Genomic DNA, 18381 nt, shown 5'->3' with positions numbered 1-18381 from the left:
ATAGGGGTGTGGTTCAGTTCAGTTTATAGGCAAACATTTCTACATCAACACTGAAAATCCATGTAAATATAGCACCAAAATGAAAGTTTAAATGACGTCCATAGTCAGCCGTGGCTTCTACTTGCATTATTTGGCTAATCAGGACCTAACCTAAAAAGCTCTCTCGGTATTTTTAAAAGGAAATTAAAGACCTGTCTTTTTAATCTGGCTTTTAATTTGGAGTAATGTTATAGCCTTAGTTTTTAAGTTCCAGTCATTGGTTTTTACTTTTATCCCTGGTGTTTATTTTATTGTATTTTTATTTTATTTTATTGACTCTTATTTATTGTTTTTTTATTGTTGTAATTTTGCTATGTGAAGCACTTTGGGCTGCATGCTTGTATGAAAGGTGCTATATAAATAAAGTTGAGTTAAAAAAAAATGAAATTGGGTTACATATCTTCATGGTATCGGTTCAAAACAGTTTCCAAAGCTGCTTTAATATGAATTTTTGCTGTGTCACTATATCATATTGTCCCCTGATATTGATTCCCACACACACAGATCCGTTGCACTTAACCACCTCTTGCATTGCACCACATTTGTTACCTCCATCTGTATGTTTCACAAGGTGCTTGGTAATAATGCACATCTGCACATTCTGCACATATTCCAGCACATGTGTTACATCCACCTGTAAATCTGAGAATGTGAATAGCTTACAATGCATAGTTGCTCATCTAGGACACATTTCTATATACATTTCCTCCATCTGCACACCTAATAATGTAACTAGCCAGCAATAAATACTTCAATACGTCAATGAAGAAACTGTATTTTCATTTATACATTTGTTGTATTATCCTTAATACTCATACTATAATACTCACTCTACTATAATGCAATACTCATATTCTTATATACTGTATATCATATTCTCTGCCGCTGTGATGACCCAGTTTCCCCACTGGAAAGTTTCATCTGTCCAAATTGTGTTTTGGTTTCTTTTCTTTTTTTTAAATCCCCTGATGGTTTTAAAAAAAAAAAAAAAAAAATTTTCAAAACCACTTTTTTGTGACCCAGAAGTGATTTTGCAGGAGTTGTAAGGCCTGTTTTTAGACAATAAATATACACTTTTTATATACCTACCTTGTTTAGTAGCAAAACAAAGGGGCTCCAACCAGTGGTGGAAGAAGTATTGAGATGTTTTAAGTAAAAGTAGCAACATAACAATGTAAAGATACTCCATTACAAGTAAAAGTCCTGCATTCAAAATCTTACTTAAGTAAAAGTACATAAGTATTGGCAGCAAAATGTACTTAGAGTATCAAAGTAAACGTACTCATTATGCAAACTGTCCCCATTTAGAGAGTTATATTTTTCATAAATTATTGGAATATTAATACTGATTTATTGACATACATGTACATGTAAGCAGCATTTTAAAGTTGTCAACGTGAAGCTAATCTTAACAACTTAGCTATACTTTTGGGTAGTCTAATCTATAACAATGCTATTTTATAGTTATTTTATAAAGATGATCAAATCTTTTAAGTATAAAATATTGATCTGAAAAGTAACTAGTAACTATAGCTGTGAAATAAATGTAATGGAGTAAAAAGTACAATATTTCCCTCTGAAATGTAGTGGAGTATAAGTACAAAGTAGCATAAAATGGAAATACTCAAGTAAAGTACAAGTACCTCAAAATTGCACTTAAGTACAGTACTTGAGTAAATGTACTTAGTTACTTTCCACCACTGGGTCTAACATGCTTAATACATTTTGACAACATTTCTCTGGAGCAATTTGGGGACCTTTTCAAATTCCCCCCAACCCAGCATTGGGTCACAACCCGGTCTTCCCTAGACCACGAGATTTTAATTTCTTTATTTTGATGATGTGAAATAGCTCAGTCCTGGATTTCATTTTCATCCTAGTAATGTTTGTGCTTATAACCAACTTTAAAGTAGGCTACATGGTTTTATCGGTGGCAGTCAAGAACTATTGAGTGGTACTGTACAGTATATGACACTTCACTTCCTCAACACCCCTCTAAGTGTTGATAGGCCCTCTGCTTTTGCTGTTCGCCTCTATAGAGCCTTGACTGTTCAAGGGGAGCATCTTCCTCACAGCATCCATGTCTACCTTCCTCCTAAAGGTCTCTGTGGTGAAATAGTATGCAATGGGATCTAACATGGCGTTCAGACATGCCACCATCAGGCTGTAGTGGTATGCGGCCAACAGGGTGCATGGTATCGCCTTTCCATACAGGTAGAGGATGCCCAGGGTGGCATGGTAAGGGAGGAAGCTGAGGAGGAAGATGAAGAGGCTGGCGGCAATCATCCTCTGGATCTTCTTGCTGTCCACCAGGTCGGTCTGGGCCGCGGTGCTCCGCCGGATGGCCCGGACCAAACCCCAGGAGCAGATGAGCATCACCGCTAACGGGATCCCGAACCCCACGGACAGCGTGGAAAAAATCACCACCGGTCGCGTGGCGTAGACCGGCAGGGTCTCGAAGCAGTGCTCCTCCCGGGAGACGTTCCATCTGGAGAGGTAGACGGGCAGGCTGGCGCCGAAGGTGAGCGTCCACACCCCGATGCAAATGAGCGGGGCCTTCTTCCTCGCTTCCTGGACGCGAGGGGACATGGGGAAGGTGACGGCCATGCAGCGGTCGAAGCAAATGCAAGTGAGGAGGAAGATGCTGCCGTACATGTTGGCCAACAGGACCAGACCGACCCAGTCGCACAGCTTCTGAGGGAGGTCGGTGTACCCCAGATGGTAGTAGATCCTCATGGGCAGCGTTAGGACCAGGAGTAGATCCGCTACGGCCAAGTTGGTCATATAAACTGTGGTGTGCGATCGGGACTTGGTGTGGCGGAAGATTACGAGCGCCGTGACGTTGAGAACGAGGCCCATAACGGAGATGACGGAGTAAACGCTGACAAATACGATGTCAGTCTGGCCTGTAGAGTGGTTGTGGCAGGCGGTGGTGGTGTTGATGATGGACATGATGACCTGAGAGAGAGAGAGAGAGAGAAGAGAAAGAAGAGAGGTTAGAGAAGAAACGGAGGTGACAGAGAGGCCGAGCCTAAAAAGATGACGGGATGGACAAAAGATATTGGACGGGGTGGGGGAGTAAGACAGCCAAAGATGATCTGTAGACTCAAGAAGAAGAAGAAGAAGAAGAAGAAGAAGTAGTGAGTGTGGTGGACATATAAAGTCAGAATTCTGAATTTAAAACCAGAATTCTATAATTCTTTAAAGCAGTGATTCTCAACCTTTTTCATATCAAGGACCCCTAATTTAGTCCACATTAGAGCCACGGACCCCCACTTGATGAGTCTCTCAGACCCAAATATGAGAATATTTTTATTGTTAGATATGATTTTGTCCAGAATTCCATGACTGTCTGTATTGTAGGTAGAGAGATAACAGAGAAACTATGATCAAAATTGTTATTCTTCTACATTCTCTAATTGTGTTAACTTCTTGTAAATGAAATAATGGTGAAGTTTAACAATTCATCAATTTGCTGGGGACCCCCTCAAGGACCCCTGGTGGTCCCCGGACCCCACTCTTAAACTCTTTAAATTCTGACTCTATTCTCTGAGGATTTATTTTTGACATTTATTCTTCAGGTGAAGGATAGAGCTTATTTGCCAACAAGTTGGTGCTTTAAATGATAGAAGAGGAGAAGATAGATGAGCATTCAGTCGCTCCCCAAAACCTCACACACCTCCATGACAAAAATGTACCAAAAGGCTCCTGTAGAAGTTACAAAAGGCACAAAGACGCAAACTGCAGAGTCATTTCCTCTAAACTCACCAAGGTTCTCAGGAAAAAAAAAAAAAATCTCAAAGGCCTTCGGAAACTCTAGCAATCTTACTCCATCATCTCTTTCCTTTCTTTTGTGTTTGTCTTTCTCTTTCACACTCTATCACCTCCCACTCTCACATTCATTTGTGGCATTTTAGACAACAAATGAAATCTCACAAGTGGCACGTTTGAACATGATGAACAGATTCAACTTTACATTAGGGGCTGCAAAAAAACTGCACAAATACGTACTCACAAATCATTTCTCATAGATGAGTAAAACATGCGTACAGCCCAGTGCAACAATTTTACATTAATAATTAATTTATGAGGCATTTAAAGGACAACCCCAACTTTCTGGGAGTTTGGCCCATTGGTCACCTTACCACAGTATGTTCAGCAGGGAGAAAAAGAAAGTAGAATATATGTGCAAAAATAGAATAGAAACTAAGCAATGAGAAGTAGGAAAAAATATACAAATAAAAAAATATATCCGAAATTACTAGTAATTTGCCAGAAATATCTATGAAATTTAATTGAAGTTACATAAATTTACCCGAATATTAATTATGACATTTCTTTGACATTACTCAACAGTATTAAGAAATTCACCCTGACATTTACAGAACTAAAATGTAGTTTTATTGCATTATTACGTAACTTTCTGCGAAATTTCTACAGGGCAGGCCAGAGTGGGCGTAAGATTTCTTGACCTGAGCTTGAAACAGCAGACACTACTTTATAGCCGACCGTTTCAAATAGCAAAACAAAATTTGTGAGACAAGAAACGCTCATCTATTCATCTATCGGTTGTTGGTTTTAAAGATGTTGCAGTTAGTTGGGTGAGGTCTTATCTAGAGGACAGGAAGCAGGTTGTGGGTTGGACTCTGTCTCAGTTTAGGTTTATTATAGATATATATATTTATATGGGGTCCCCCTAGGGAGCATCCTGGGACCACTTTACTTTCAGAAAGATCTGAATGTGGCCAGTAAGATCATTGGTGTTAGACTGCCTGATCTGTCTCACATCTTCCGTAAGAGAGCAACTTCTAAGGCTCGAGATATTTGACAGTGTCCTCTTCATCCTCTGTATGGAGAATTTGAGCTTTAGACTACCAAAGGCCAGGTCTAACAGGTTGAAGAATTCTTTTATTTCTCAGGCCACCAAACTGTTAAATGCTCATGATGTCCTTGAGGGGGTTCCAGGGGGTCCCCAGAAAAATGATGAATTGTTAAACTTCAGCAGTATTTAATTTACATGAAGTTAACACAAATAGAGAACGTAGAAGAATGACTATTTTGGTCATAGTTTCACTGTTATCTCTCTACCTACGATACAGATAGTCATGGAATTCTAGACAAAATCATATCTAACAGTAAAAATATTCTCAGATTTGGATCAGAGACAACATCGAATCAAATTGGGGGGTCCGTGGCTCTAATGTGGACAAAATCAGGGGTCCTTGATATGAAAAAGGTTGAGAATCACTGCTCTAGGTTTCCTGTTGTCACTTGATGTATTCATGTATTTTATGTTTTTTGTATCTGAGTCTGTGTGCCTATGTCTCAGTGTGTTTTACCTGGCTGCAAGACAAATTTCCCCTCGGGGACAATAAAGTTGAAGTTGAAGCTGAATGTTCTTATGAGCTTTTTTTTTTATATGCAGATGATTCTGCGCTAGTAGTTTCAGGTAGATGTCTCCATTTAGGGAAAACAGACTATACTCTTTGGTCCCAGCAATATTAGTAGAAGCCTCTTAACTCAAGTTCACAGTAAGGGACACAGTCGATTATCTTGGCTCTTAAAAATAGATAGATAGATAGATAGATAGATACTTTATTGATCCCGAAGGAAATTCTGGTGTACAGTAGCTTCCAGTGTGTACATTACAGGATAGGAAGGTACAAATAAAAATTCAGAAAAAGCACGATAAGAGACTAAAACAAATAGGAAAAAACAGAGATAAAAACCAGTCCTGGCAGAGACTGGGAAAGAAAGAAAGAAAGTGCCTGTGCAATCTGCAGTATGTAGACAACTATGCATATACAAAACTGAGTAAACTAGATCTAAATATATATATACGTATATACAGTACTATCAACATGAGATGCTGTCTTTGCGCCGGGTTACAAGATACATATACACACATACATACATACATACATATATATACAGTATATATACAGTACATACATATACACATACATACATATACATATACACACATACACATACACATTAATCATGAAATAATTACCTGTTCTTTAGAGCTCCAAAACAAAAACAGCCAAACAATCACACTGTGAACAGAAAGACCTATACACCATTATTTGTTGCAAATCAATCAGCTGTAGTTCAGATTTGCACTAAATGATGGTGTAAATATACTGTAGGTCTTTTTGGAACTCTGAAGAACTGGTCCCCACTGACCTCAGTTGTTTTGGAGAAGGCTGCTATGGAGTTGTGCTGCAGCCTCCCTGTGTGTTATATGGACAAACTTCACCTGTGTTTCAACTGGCATGAGGGGGAGGAGATGATGACAGAATTTTCATCTTTGGGTGAACTATTCCTTTAACGCTAAACTAAGAAGTGAAACTTTCGTATATGTTAATAAGCAGCAGGGGTTAAAAAATGGTCGAGAGCTCAGTGAGTTATGACAGTTTAATGTAGTTTCTGTTGTGACTCTTGTGTGTCCATAGCAAGAATATTGATTTATTTTGAATGGTGTTTTGTGTGATTTTAGTATTATCTGCCAGTCTTGTCATATGCTAATGTTTGCCCCTCCCACCATGTTGGCACACACACACACACACAATTTTAAAACCTTTTTATTGCGTCATGCGTTTTTTTCTGGTTAGGAGGAACAAAGTCTCTGAGCCAACATGGGTTTGCAGTTCCTCATGGAAAGCAGAACTCAATGCTGCTACACACGCAAATATAGCGTACCAAATTGAAAAATTGTTTATAAAAGGTTTACTTCCTTTACAGAAAACCCACATATCAATTCAAAGCACATGTGCTTTTTGGACACGTTGGGAACATGTGAATTTTCCCACTTCTCATGTGAAAATGACATTTTCACTAATATTGTCATATGGAATGGCAGGTGAAAATGTGAAAATGTGGAAAAAAAAAAAAGACTTTTCACCAGTGAACTGAAATTGAATCTGAAGTAAAAACTGTCACATGTGATCTCAGAATGCACAATGCTTTCAATTCAAATGTGACTTTTTTTTTATTTTTGTTTTTATTTAACTACCCTGTTGGCTGATAATAATTCTTCTGCTATCACAGAGTGTTCATCTCTGAACAGTCATATCTTCAACTGCCACTGCTGACTTTTTCATTTTCAGTATGAGTAACATCACCACACACACACCCCCCCCCCCCACACACACACACTCACTATCTCAAACACAGATCATGCACCCACGCTTCCACACATATCAATACATTTTCCCTCTGCCTCTTGATTTTTCCTATCTGACAGATATGGCTTTTGTTTGTGGTCTTGAACTGAATGATTCACACATGCAATTATTATAAGCTGCTGATCCGACATGATGCAATAGTCATACTGTATTATACCGAGGTCCAGTAAAGACTAGGACTCTAGACTGAGTCCTTTACCTGCTGGATGATCTGAAGAGGAGGAGATCCAGAAGAGGAGGAGGAGGAAGAGGAGGATGAAGACAGAAATAATTCCCAAGTGCTGTTTTCTGTCTGTCTTTCTCTCTCTCTGTCTGTCAGCCTGTCATACTATTTGTCTGTTATACTGGAGGTTTAACTGACCTGTCTGTTGCTCTGTCTCTTTTCTCTGTATGAGACTCAGAACAGGAAATCGATCTGTTCTCTCTCTCTCTCTCTCTCTCTCTCTCTCTCTCTCTCTCTCTCTATCTCTCTCTCTCTCTCTCTCTCTCTCTCTCACACACACACACACACAAGCACACTCTCTCTGTCTTTTTGTACGTATACACAGTATACTGCTGTGCTAAGGTGAATGTGATGCACATTTTGCACATCATGTAAGCTGCATGTTTACGTATTTGTTTTCTTCATATTCCCATATTTGTCTTCATTTGTATATATTGCATATATTTGGATATTGTCACTTTTTTAAAAGGATTTCTATTTTTTGCCTATTTTCATATCGGAAATATATTCATTCATTTTTCTTTGACTCAGTATAGTCTACTGCTGTCATTTGACCCACCTCATAATGCTGTAATTCATACTTTTCATGCACTTTACTTAAACATTTTTACTTAATATGTTCCTGGCACATTGATATTGTTGGTTGCTCAATGTTTAATACCCTCCTATTTGTTATATTCTTGTTTATGTTCTATTGTTATTATTTTGCTGCTGCAGCCACCCCATTTCCCCACTGGCATCAATAAAGTTTGAGAAAGAGAGAGAGAGAAGAGAAAGTTTGATCTTATCTCACCGCTGTCATATAGCAACATTGTGGCTTTGTGTGCTCGCCTACTACTCTTTTCTTCTATCTTCTGCTGATATATGATATTTAATAAAAGGACAATATTGATGTATTGGTAGCTGATATATCAGTCTAACCCTAATCGAGGTCAACAGGTAATAGGAATTGGGAAAATGCAGCTTGACCCCTTCAGTCTTAAATTGCCATCCTGAACCGAAGTGGCCGAAAGTCTTCATAACTTATATATATATATTCAGAGGCCAATTAAGAATGCAATATTCATTATCAACCCCAAGTTGTTGTTTTTTTTACTTTAAAAACAGGATAAGATATCCTATAAATAGCCTGCTGCAATTGGCAAACAAATGTCATCACTTTATTTATAGGACAATGACTGTTGGGCTGCATTCACAATGTCAGCTTGTTCATCAATACAGGTCAGTAATGCTTATAGATTACTTAATGCCCCTTTAACTCATGAGCATACTTTAGAACAGTGGTTCTCAACCTTTTTCATATCAAGGACCCCTAATTTAGTCCACATTAGGGCCACGGACCCCCATTTGATGAGATTTTGTCTCTCTGACCCAAATCTGAGAATATTTTTATTGTCAGATATGATTTTGTCCAGAATTCCATGACTGTCTGTATTGTAGGTAGAGAGATAACAGTGAAACTATGATCAAAACAGTCATTCTAAAATGACAAAATAATGAAGTTTAACAATTCATCAATCTGCTGGGGACCCCCTGGAATGCCCTCAAGGACCCCTGATGGTCCCCCGACCCCACGTTGAGAACCACTGCTTTAGAATATATAGTCCATAGTTTCAAGTAGAGATAGAAGAAGTATATAGAGGCACTTTGTCCTCAACACATTCCATTCATCATCTTACATCATAAAATTATCTCTTGGGAAAAGAAACGAGGTGGAAATGGTTACCTGCATCATCCAGAAGCCTCTTACAGGAGAGAAACCTTAGAAACTTCAAGTGGGAAAAGTTAAAATATGTGTTTATACAGCTCATAATAAGGTAGTTAAGGTCATGAATGCGTCCAGGTCCAGTCCAGCTGGACTCCAGACCAGGTCCACAGGGGGTCGAGACCAAGTCAAGACTGAGACCAGAGCAAATGGAGTCCCATTCAAGACCAGTAAACAGTGTACAGGGCTTCCCAAAAGTCAAAATAATGCAGCAGGAGTTTCTTGTGAGTTTCTATATCGTTTATATCGCCTAAAAACATTAGTGTTATTGCATTATTCAGCTAAAAATGGCTACCGAGTCAGCAATGCAATAGTCAGTCAATAAGTTATCGCGTTATTTAGACACATTATTCATCATTATTATTATTGTTATTATTGATCGCGTTTTTACGTAAAAAAAAAAAAAAAAAAAAAAAAAAAAATGGTTATCAAGTCCACAATGTCATAACTAGTCAATGATGGAACTAGCAAAACATCTATTAGCCTACGTGATGCTTTCAAGTCGGTTTTTTTTAATGATGTAGGTTTTGACGTTATGAAATATGACTTGTAAAGGCACCTAATTTAACTCAAGGCACCTAATTTAACTCAAAAAGAGGATAAACTTGAAACATTAATGCTCGTGTCACTGTAATAATGTCTTGTATATTCAAGCTAAATACACTCCTGTGAACATGCACTGGCGTGGACCTCGTGGCGCAACGGTAGCGCGTCTGACTCCAGATCAGAAGGTTGCGTGTTCAAATCACGTCGGGGTCAAACTTTTTATTTTATTTTTTCGGTCTGTTTTTTTTTTTTACAGTATTCACGACGTGCTGTAATCAAGATAGGCCTGCTGTGACGCGCATTGTCCACGATATCTAGGCTATATAATGCGGAGGATGAAAAATGATAATATAATATAAGCTGTAATTTCTTGTAAAACAGGGAAACGGTTGATATTCGAGAGTGATATTCTCAAGGTTTATCGCTGTATTTTCATTATCCAGGCTCATTTGTTCTTTACTCTGAATAAAACTGAAACAGACAGTCATTAATAGAAACAAAAATCAACTATATTTACAGACGAGCATTCATTTATCGTTTCCCCTCTTAAAGGAATCAGTAGATAGCCAACTCATAGCTTACATCAGTCACTTACTATTGACAAAGACCATGCATTCACCTCATAATAGTGGTTTACCCTCTACTACATCACTTGTTAGCATCATCTAATTCAATTCAGAAAAAATGTTACAAGGACTGGAGATATTTTTGAAACAATTAAACGTATTAGCGCTCTCTGCAGTTCAGTTCTTCATTACAGAATATGGAAAACATACACATTTGCAGACTCATATATTATATTGCATCAATGCTTATATCTACAGTCTACTTATAAGGCCTTCAGTCATACTGTGCTTGAATAACAGGCAGCGCTAACATCATAATATGATATGCTTAATAAATATAAAGGCCCAGTGAAATAGTTGTGAAATGACCATTTATCAATTAAACCATTCATTCCTCTTGAAGAAATAATGATGATGATGATTATGACGATGATGATGGTGATGACTGTTGTTGTTGATGATGATGATGATGATGATGATGTAATTTTTTACACTGTCACTTCTTCTTATTCTTCAAGCAGTCATGGTATATTGTTGTAGTTGTGCTTACTGTTCAGAAAAGAAACAAAGGCTGGGGTTAGTTCAGACACACACACTCTCCCTCGCTTCCTTGCTTTTACCTCTCCCCTAAAATGACTTACTACTTAAAGTCACACTGGAATAAAAAATGACCAATTCAAACTATCATACCATACACCTATTTGACAATTTCTGCCAAAGAAAATGACAAAAAAATATATATATATTTTCTTGTATTTTTATATCAAAATGTCATTACTTTTACTTCCTGGAAAATAGAAAATCTTAAGTGGTGACTTCATCCTGTTTCAACAGGAAACACATCACATTAAGGAAGCAAGATGCTCTCTCAGAGTGTTTCAGTGTGACTTTAAGCATGTCTACCAGAAAGTGCTGGGAACCATTTGGGGGTTTGCTGATTTTGAGCAGATTGTAATTTTAGTGCTGCAAATATTTCTCAGAAGCAGAGCTGCTCTGGAGGCTGAAATAAAGTCATTGGTTGAGTTAAACATCAATGGGCGGAGCAAAAAACAAACAAACCAATTTTTGAAAGCGCAACTTAGCTAACTGGCAAACTTCAATGGCAAAAAAGGAACTCTGGTCAAAATATAAATGAAATAGAAATAGCAATGACTTCTTGTTTCATTCTTTCATGTCCATGGCATTCAGCAGGTCAGCAGCTAGCTAACTAGTATGGCTAGTTTGATCTTGGAAGGTCAGCTAGGCTAACTAGCCAACCTAGACAGATAAGAATGGCGTGATGTGGGAGTCTACTGATTTGTTCTTTGTCCTGCTCCTCCGACGCACCTGGTGCATACGGTAGGGATGAGCATTTTAAGTAATTTCAATATTCGAGTACTCGCATTAAATTATTATAGAGTACTCAAGTACTCGCAAAAAAAAAACACTAACGTAAGAATATGGTCTGAAATTAACACCAAAAGCGAAAATGCGGGTAGGGGTCGGTGTCCGACTGGAAACACACAAGCGGAACCAGTTTGGCTAATGCTAAACAGTTAATTTCGTAGGCTATAGGCCTGGAAGAATATCTATTACTATCTAATGCTTTCACATGGGTTATGGGTTTTTTTTTTTATAATTTACACAGTTATCAAAGAACTGCATTATCATTAAAACGCCCAAAATGCTAACAAGCTAGCAAATTCCCGTGAAAACTTCCGTTCAAGAGAGGAGTCATGCTAGCATTTTGACACTTCAAGAAAAAACATTTTAATGAGCATGCTGTTGTTTGACAACCATGAAAAGGTAACGAAAAATTACACCATCGCCATTCTCATCTATAACTTCGGGCTGTGGGGCCGGCCTATGCGGCGGGGTAAGACCACCGGAAAGAATCTAGGCTCCTTCTAAGAATCCTTCATGATCTCATCAAAACTGATTTCCTTTTGAAAGGAAGAATTGAGGGAGTTCACTCTCCGAAAAGTTATAGCGCTATACATATTTTTGTCCGGTGGGGCCGACAAAAGGTCTTTTAAGTTGTGACTATCTTTGGAGAGGTAAGGCACACTTACTCGTATACTGGCTGACAGAGTCACCAGTGTGAGAGTGAATACTCAATACCAAGAAGTAACTCTGCTTGATTCTGTCTTTCCTTTAGGGGGATAAAAATATCTTTCTATTTTACTTCATTTGATTCTTTTAATGCAATGCATTTTGCTTGTTCTTTTATATGAATTTTATCTTTTTCACTTTGTCTTGATGCTTTTAATGTTTTATGTAAAGCACTTTGAATTGCCTTGTTGCTGAAATGTGCTGTATAAATAAACTTGCCTTGCCTTGCCTTGCCTTAGTGTGGCTAGATTGTATTTCTTCAGCTTGTATCAAGAGTGCTAGGCTTCATATTAGCTTCCTCCTCTCTTACCTCTTGCCTTCTTCACTGGGCTTCAGTCTAACGTTACTTGGACAGAAAAACTGTGGTTCTTTGGCTCTGCCCACCGAGGTTTAGCTCAACCAAGTGAGATGATTCCTGTCTCCAGAGCAGCTCTGGAGACGCTCTCTCAGAAATGATGGTAGAACTAAAAGTCCAATCTGCTGACTGTGCAGGCAGCATTAGACAGCTCTGGCCTCACCTCCTTGCCGGAGCAGGTACCGCAGAGGCATCCAAAGAGTCCGTTGACCATCTGGATGGCACAGAGGACCAGCTCCACGCCGGCGGCCACCAGCAGAGTGGAGAACAGAGCCACATTGAACTCCACCACGTTCTCTGGAATTCTACACCACTTCCACATGTCCTTGTCGCCCAGGTAGCTGCCATTACTGGGGAAGGAGGACAGGAAACAGGGATTATCTTGGGCACATCCGAGACTGTACCGATCCGCTCATGTTCAAATCACTAGTCGAAACTCACCTCTTCAGAACTGCTTTTAATGTGTGATTAATCTTGTGTGTCATATGATTTTATTGTGTTGTTTTTAACTTATGTAAAGTGTCTTTGAGTACCCTGAAAAGCGCTCTACAAATAAAATGTATTATTATTTTTCCCAGGAAAGACCTACCAGCCACACTGACGGGAAGACACCCACATACTGTCTTACCTGTTGGCGAACGGCGTGCCCCATGTTGGGATGGGATGGTACAGGTTTGACCAAAGGCACGTGGGCCCGTTGGCCAGGCCCAAGGCAGCGACACTCAGACTGTACAAGGCCCCCGCCACACCAGCTGCTGCAAAACCAATGGACAGGAACATCTAGAAGGAACAGACACAGTACAGTCAACGGCAAAATAACAAATTACATTTACTCTTCTTGCTGTAACGAAAAGGCAATTTTGTGCAGTGGCACATTTTTGAGTATTTTTTTGAAGTCAGTAATTTTACTTTTACTTATTACCACCGCCAAGGAGGTTATGTTTTCGGTGCCGTTTGTTTGTTTGTTTGTTTGTTTGTTTGACTGTTAGCAGGATTTCGGAAAAACTACTGGCCCGATTTTCATGAAACTTGGTGGAAGGGTGTAGCATGGGCCAAGGAAGAACCCATTACATTTTGGGGCGGATTCGGATCCGACTCACGAACAAGCAATAATAGCAGAGTATACATTTTGTTACATAAATTTGCCACATAAATGTTGAGTCATATTTTACGTTGTTTTTGTACTTTCATTTGATTTTTTTTTTTTTTTTTACGCAAAAGAATCTAGTTCAAAATCCTTAAACTTCCCTCTTGTCCTTTTAGCATTGTTCAATTCTTATGCAATTGCACATTCTTATTTAAAGGCCTTCGTTAGAATGTAGCAGTGTGGATTCAATAAATATATTTAGATTGTGAGCAAGAGAAAGATATGTAACAATGTTCTCTTTTTAAAAAAAAAAAAAACAAACCCAAAGAGTAACTTTTACTCCAAGTAGGGGAGACTGGGTATAGTTGTAACACTTAATGATTTTACACAAGATGTAACATTATTATATGATATGATATGATATTGTATTGTATATAATGATGGTGATAGTATTATTATATTATTATCATATTATTTTATTATTGTTATTATAATGATATTGCTGTTACATCATATATTTATTATCACTATGACATTAACACTATGTCTTTTTCTTTCCCGGACTCTTATCATATGATCACTTACATCATCATAACTGCTTTATGTTACTGTCTGTATGTCTGTCCATTATGTCTATCTTGTTTGTCTTCTATGTCACTCTTTATTTTTTTTGTAATGCTATTTCACCAATAAAAAAAAAAAAAAATAAAAAAAAAAGATGTAACATTTTACCCCAAATGTTGTTACAACTAACCCAGGATGTGGGGTAGAATGTAACATTTCTCTCCCTTTCTTTGATACAGAATAACTCTTTTTCTGTGCACCATGCAGATGTTGAAACTGCTCAGTTTTCAGATGTAAAACGTTTACACCAGATTTCTCAAATGAGCAAGGAGATATGGACAGAAATGCGAAGATTGTTACAGTCATCCCCGGTCTCCCCTACATTTTAAAAGAGCTACCATTTACTTTCACTTTAGTAGATTTTCACTCCAGTAATTTTACTTCTCCTTCAGTAACATTGCAGCAAACTAAGAGTAACAAATTACAGTAATCCTATCCTTATTGAGTAGGGTATTTTAGTACTCTTCCCAGCCCTGACTTGACAATAACTTAAACCAGTGATTCTCAACCTTTTTTATATCAAGGACCCCTAATTTAGTCCATATTAGAGCCACGGACCCCCACTTATGAGATATTTTCTCTCTGATCCAAATCTGAGAATATTTTTATTGTCAGATATGATTTGGTCCAGAATTCCATGACCATCTGTGTTGTAGGTAGACAGATAACAGTGAGTAAGTTCTTGTAAATAAAATAATGGTGAATTTAACAATTCATCAATTTGCTGGGGACCCTGTGGAATCCCCTCAAGGACCCCTGGTGGTCCCCAGATCCCACATTGAGAACCACTGATCTAAACAGTGTGACATCGCAAAAAATCATGCTGGAAAGTGTTGAAAATGTAAAAATGTACGCGTTTTAAGAACACACTTGTTTAAAAAAGCCTTTCCTTAATCCTGTGGCTGTTTTTTCAATCACCATCTCTCTCGATTACCTACCTGTTTATAATATTGCTTTGATTTTGAGCCTTTCCTTTCCTTCCTTTGTAAATCCTCTGTGTGCTGTGCTGATTCTGTTATTCTTTATTTTAATGGTTTTACTTTGTTAACCCTCTCTTACTGTGCTCTTTTAAATTGTGTGGTTTCTCTTTTACTCTCATTTCATTTTATTGTAATTTGTTTTAATCTTGTAAAGCTCTTTGTAACTTGTGTTAAAAAAAAATGCTCTATAAATAAAGTTTATTATTATTATTATTACAGAGATGAAGTTTGTTTGAGAGAATACAAATGTAGGAGTATCGCACCATTGTGTCATTTTCTGACTGTGACGATGCAGTAAACTGAAAAGCACTACCGCTAAAAGAGGTCAAATGTATTCACTGCAGCCCATTCTCCACAACAGGTTGGTCCAAAAACTGTTTTCCAGAGCAACAAGAGAAACAAATAGACAAAACCTGTATGCACTCACCCCACAGCGGTTGTTGCAGCAGCCCTTACTGCTGGTCAGATGGATGTGGATGGCAGGAATAAGGACCTGGAATCAGATCAGAGAGAGGAAGAGAGGGAAAGTATCAAAGAACAAGGGAGGATGGGGAGAAAATTAGGAAAAAATGGAAGAGAGAAACCAACATGAGACTTTGGTTGATTCTCAGTCTTTATATGGCGATAAACTGCACACAACTGTCTACAAGAGGACAATAAAAGTAAAGCCAGCCATTATTATTTCTTTGTAATATTTATAAAATAAAGGCAATTGTGATTAAAAAGTAAATACAGAAAAACTGGTAACACTTTACAATAAGGGTCACTAAGTTAAGGGTTAGTTAATGCTTAATAAGCATTAACTAACCCTTAATTAACAGTTAACTAATGTGTCTGGTAATCATTTACTAATGGTGTTCATGTTAACTAAGGGATTCATTTATACATTATTTAATAGTCATCTTTATAAACTATTAAATAATGTATTTTAATACCTTAGTTAACATGAACACCATTAGTAAATTACACATTAGTTAAGCATTAACCAACCCTTATTAAGCATTAACTAACCCTTAACTTAGTGACCGTTATTGTAAAGTGTTACCAAAAAACTAAGAAAATAAAAATGAAGGCAAAAACGAAAGCAATTTAAGCAAAACTAAAAGAAGTCACTGCGTGGAGCAGAACATAACAGAGCTGAATAGAAATGGATGGACTGGATTGAACTAGACTAGACTGGATTGGACTGGACTAGACTGGATTGGACTGGACTGGACTGGACTAGATGGAACAGAATTGAATTGAACTGAACCGAATGAACTGAACCGTAAATTTGAAGTTCTGTTTTTAAATCAAATCTTAAGACTCACCTGTTCCTCTCCGCTCTCCCCTAGGGTCCTGGTTCATATGTGCCTTCCCTTTAAACTTGGGTCTCTAAATTTTTGTCTCAAATTTTATTCATCTTATTTGAACCCTTATCTTGGTTTATGCCTATATATGACGATTTTTTTGTGTAAATTGACCAGTTTTAACGTTGTACTACGATTGTTTTCCTCTTTCTGCGAAGCACCTTGACATTTCGTCGTATTTTAAAGCTATATAAATAAAATTCATTATTATTATTATTATACATATCGGCGATACTCACCATGATTCCTCCCCCTATGAAGCCTCCCATGTATTTGACCTCCTCTGTGATCCGGTCTTTTCCGTCCCTGTCGTCGGCCGCGAACGACGTGTCGAAGTCGGGGAAGAAGAGCATGATGTTGCAGACGACCGACACGGCGGCCAACACATAGAGCGAGACGGCAATGAACTTGGAGCACTTCCCGGTACACATGATTTCTTCCGAGATGTGGCCGTAAAAACAAGAGAAAAAAAAAATTTCAAATCCTAAGTTTGCTTCTCCCCAAAATTCAGATTTTCCGCTTCTTCTGTTTCAGATTTGGTCAGTAAAATACGTTTCCTTTTTCGCACGCTTAGGGGGGAAAAAATGCAAAAAAAATATCAAATTATCGTTAAAAGACGTCAACGCTTGCGCTTCAGATGTAAAGAAAAAGAAGATGGAAGTGGTGTTTATATATGTAGCTGAGGTTTCTTGGGGTTGTGGGCGTAGAGGTGGAGCTATGGGAGATAAGAACAGCCAACCTCTATACCTCTATCTTTATCACACACCTTTATGACTCCCTTGTGTGTGTCAGTGTGTGTGTGTGTGTGTGTGTGTGTGATTATTACATGCCATAAAGCTGAGTTTAGTCTGCTGCCCAAAGTTATTTTTTGAACTATGGGCTTATGACCACTCCTGTAATTATACTAGATGTACTATATTTGAACCCTTGTTATATGATGTGGAGCTGTTGGACTTTTCTTTTACTTTCAAATAAAAGACTATACTGGCTGACCAGAGGTGTCACCAGTGGGAGAGTGACTGCTCAATATCTTTCTTTCTTTTGTTTTTAATGTAATTTTATGTATTTTTTCTGTTTTATGTGAAGCACATTGTATTTGCCTTGTGTATGAAATGTGCTGTATAAATAAAGTTTACCTTGCCTTGCCTTGCCTTGCTTAGTAGGAGTAGAATAGAATAGAATAGAATACAGGGGGGGAGGGGGAACAGGAAGCAAAGGTTTATGGGAAATGTGGTCTTAATACCACTGGTCTATGAATTTATGGTTAAAAATCATCGACTCGGTCTCGACCCTCTCAACTCCCCACCCGGTCTTGGTCTCAACTCGGTCTTGACCCCACTCGGTCTTGGTCTCGACTCGGTCTCGACCCTCTCAACTCCCCACCCGGTCTTGGTCTCAACTCGGTCTTGACCCCACTCGGTCTTGGTCTCGACTCGGCCTTGACCCTCTCAACTCCCCCCCGGTCTTGGTCTTGATTCGGTCTCGACCCTCTCAACCCCACCCCCCCACCCCCGGTCTTGGTCTCGACTCGGTCTCGACCCTCTCAACTCCCCCCCGGTCATGGTC

The 18381-nt window shown here is 38.4% G+C and overlaps 2 protein-coding genes and 1 non-coding gene across 3 annotated transcripts; 1 reads left to right on the top strand and 2 right to left on the bottom strand.

Moving 5' to 3' along the window:
* Positions 1-1553: 1553 nt before the first annotated feature.
* Positions 1554-7602, bottom strand: LOC139663930 (lysophosphatidic acid receptor 6). Its single transcript, XM_071542716.1, has 2 exons — positions 7429-7602; positions 1554-2997 (listed from the first exon to the last, which is right to left on the bottom strand). Exon 2 carries the CDS (start codon positions 2989-2991, stop codon positions 2035-2037), a length of 957 nt encoding a protein of 318 aa, XP_071398817.1. The 5' UTR covers positions 2992-2997; positions 7429-7602; the 3' UTR covers positions 1554-2034.
* A 2302-nt stretch (positions 7603-9904) lies between these two features.
* On the top strand, positions 9905-9976 carry trnaw-cca (transfer RNA tryptophan (anticodon CCA)). Its single transcript has one exon. It is a non-coding gene; the product is annotated as a tRNA-Trp (tRNA).
* A 795-nt stretch (positions 9977-10771) lies between these two features.
* On the bottom strand, positions 10772-17246 carry LOC139663929 (transmembrane 4 L6 family member 5-like). The gene is made up of 5 exons (XM_071542714.1): positions 17055-17246; positions 15894-15959; positions 13404-13555; positions 12939-13125; positions 10772-10878 (listed from the first exon to the last, which is right to left on the bottom strand). Exons 1-5 carry the CDS (start codon positions 17244-17246, stop codon positions 10876-10878), a joined length of 600 nt encoding a protein of 199 aa, XP_071398815.1. The 3' UTR covers positions 10772-10875.
* Between the last annotated feature and the right edge of the window lie 1135 nt (positions 17247-18381).

Source organism: Centroberyx affinis, unplaced genomic scaffold (genome assembly GCF_046629955.1).
Source record: "Centroberyx affinis isolate AG114_WGS23_722 - 3 ecotype Tasmania unplaced genomic scaffold, CSIRO-AGI_Caff_v1 ptg004167l_1, whole genome shotgun sequence".
In the NCBI taxonomy this organism is placed as follows: Eukaryota; Metazoa; Chordata; class Actinopteri; order Beryciformes; family Berycidae; genus Centroberyx; species Centroberyx affinis.
The sequence above is the reverse complement of the archived record's forward strand: the minus strand, read 5'-3'. Positions and strand labels throughout refer to the sequence as shown.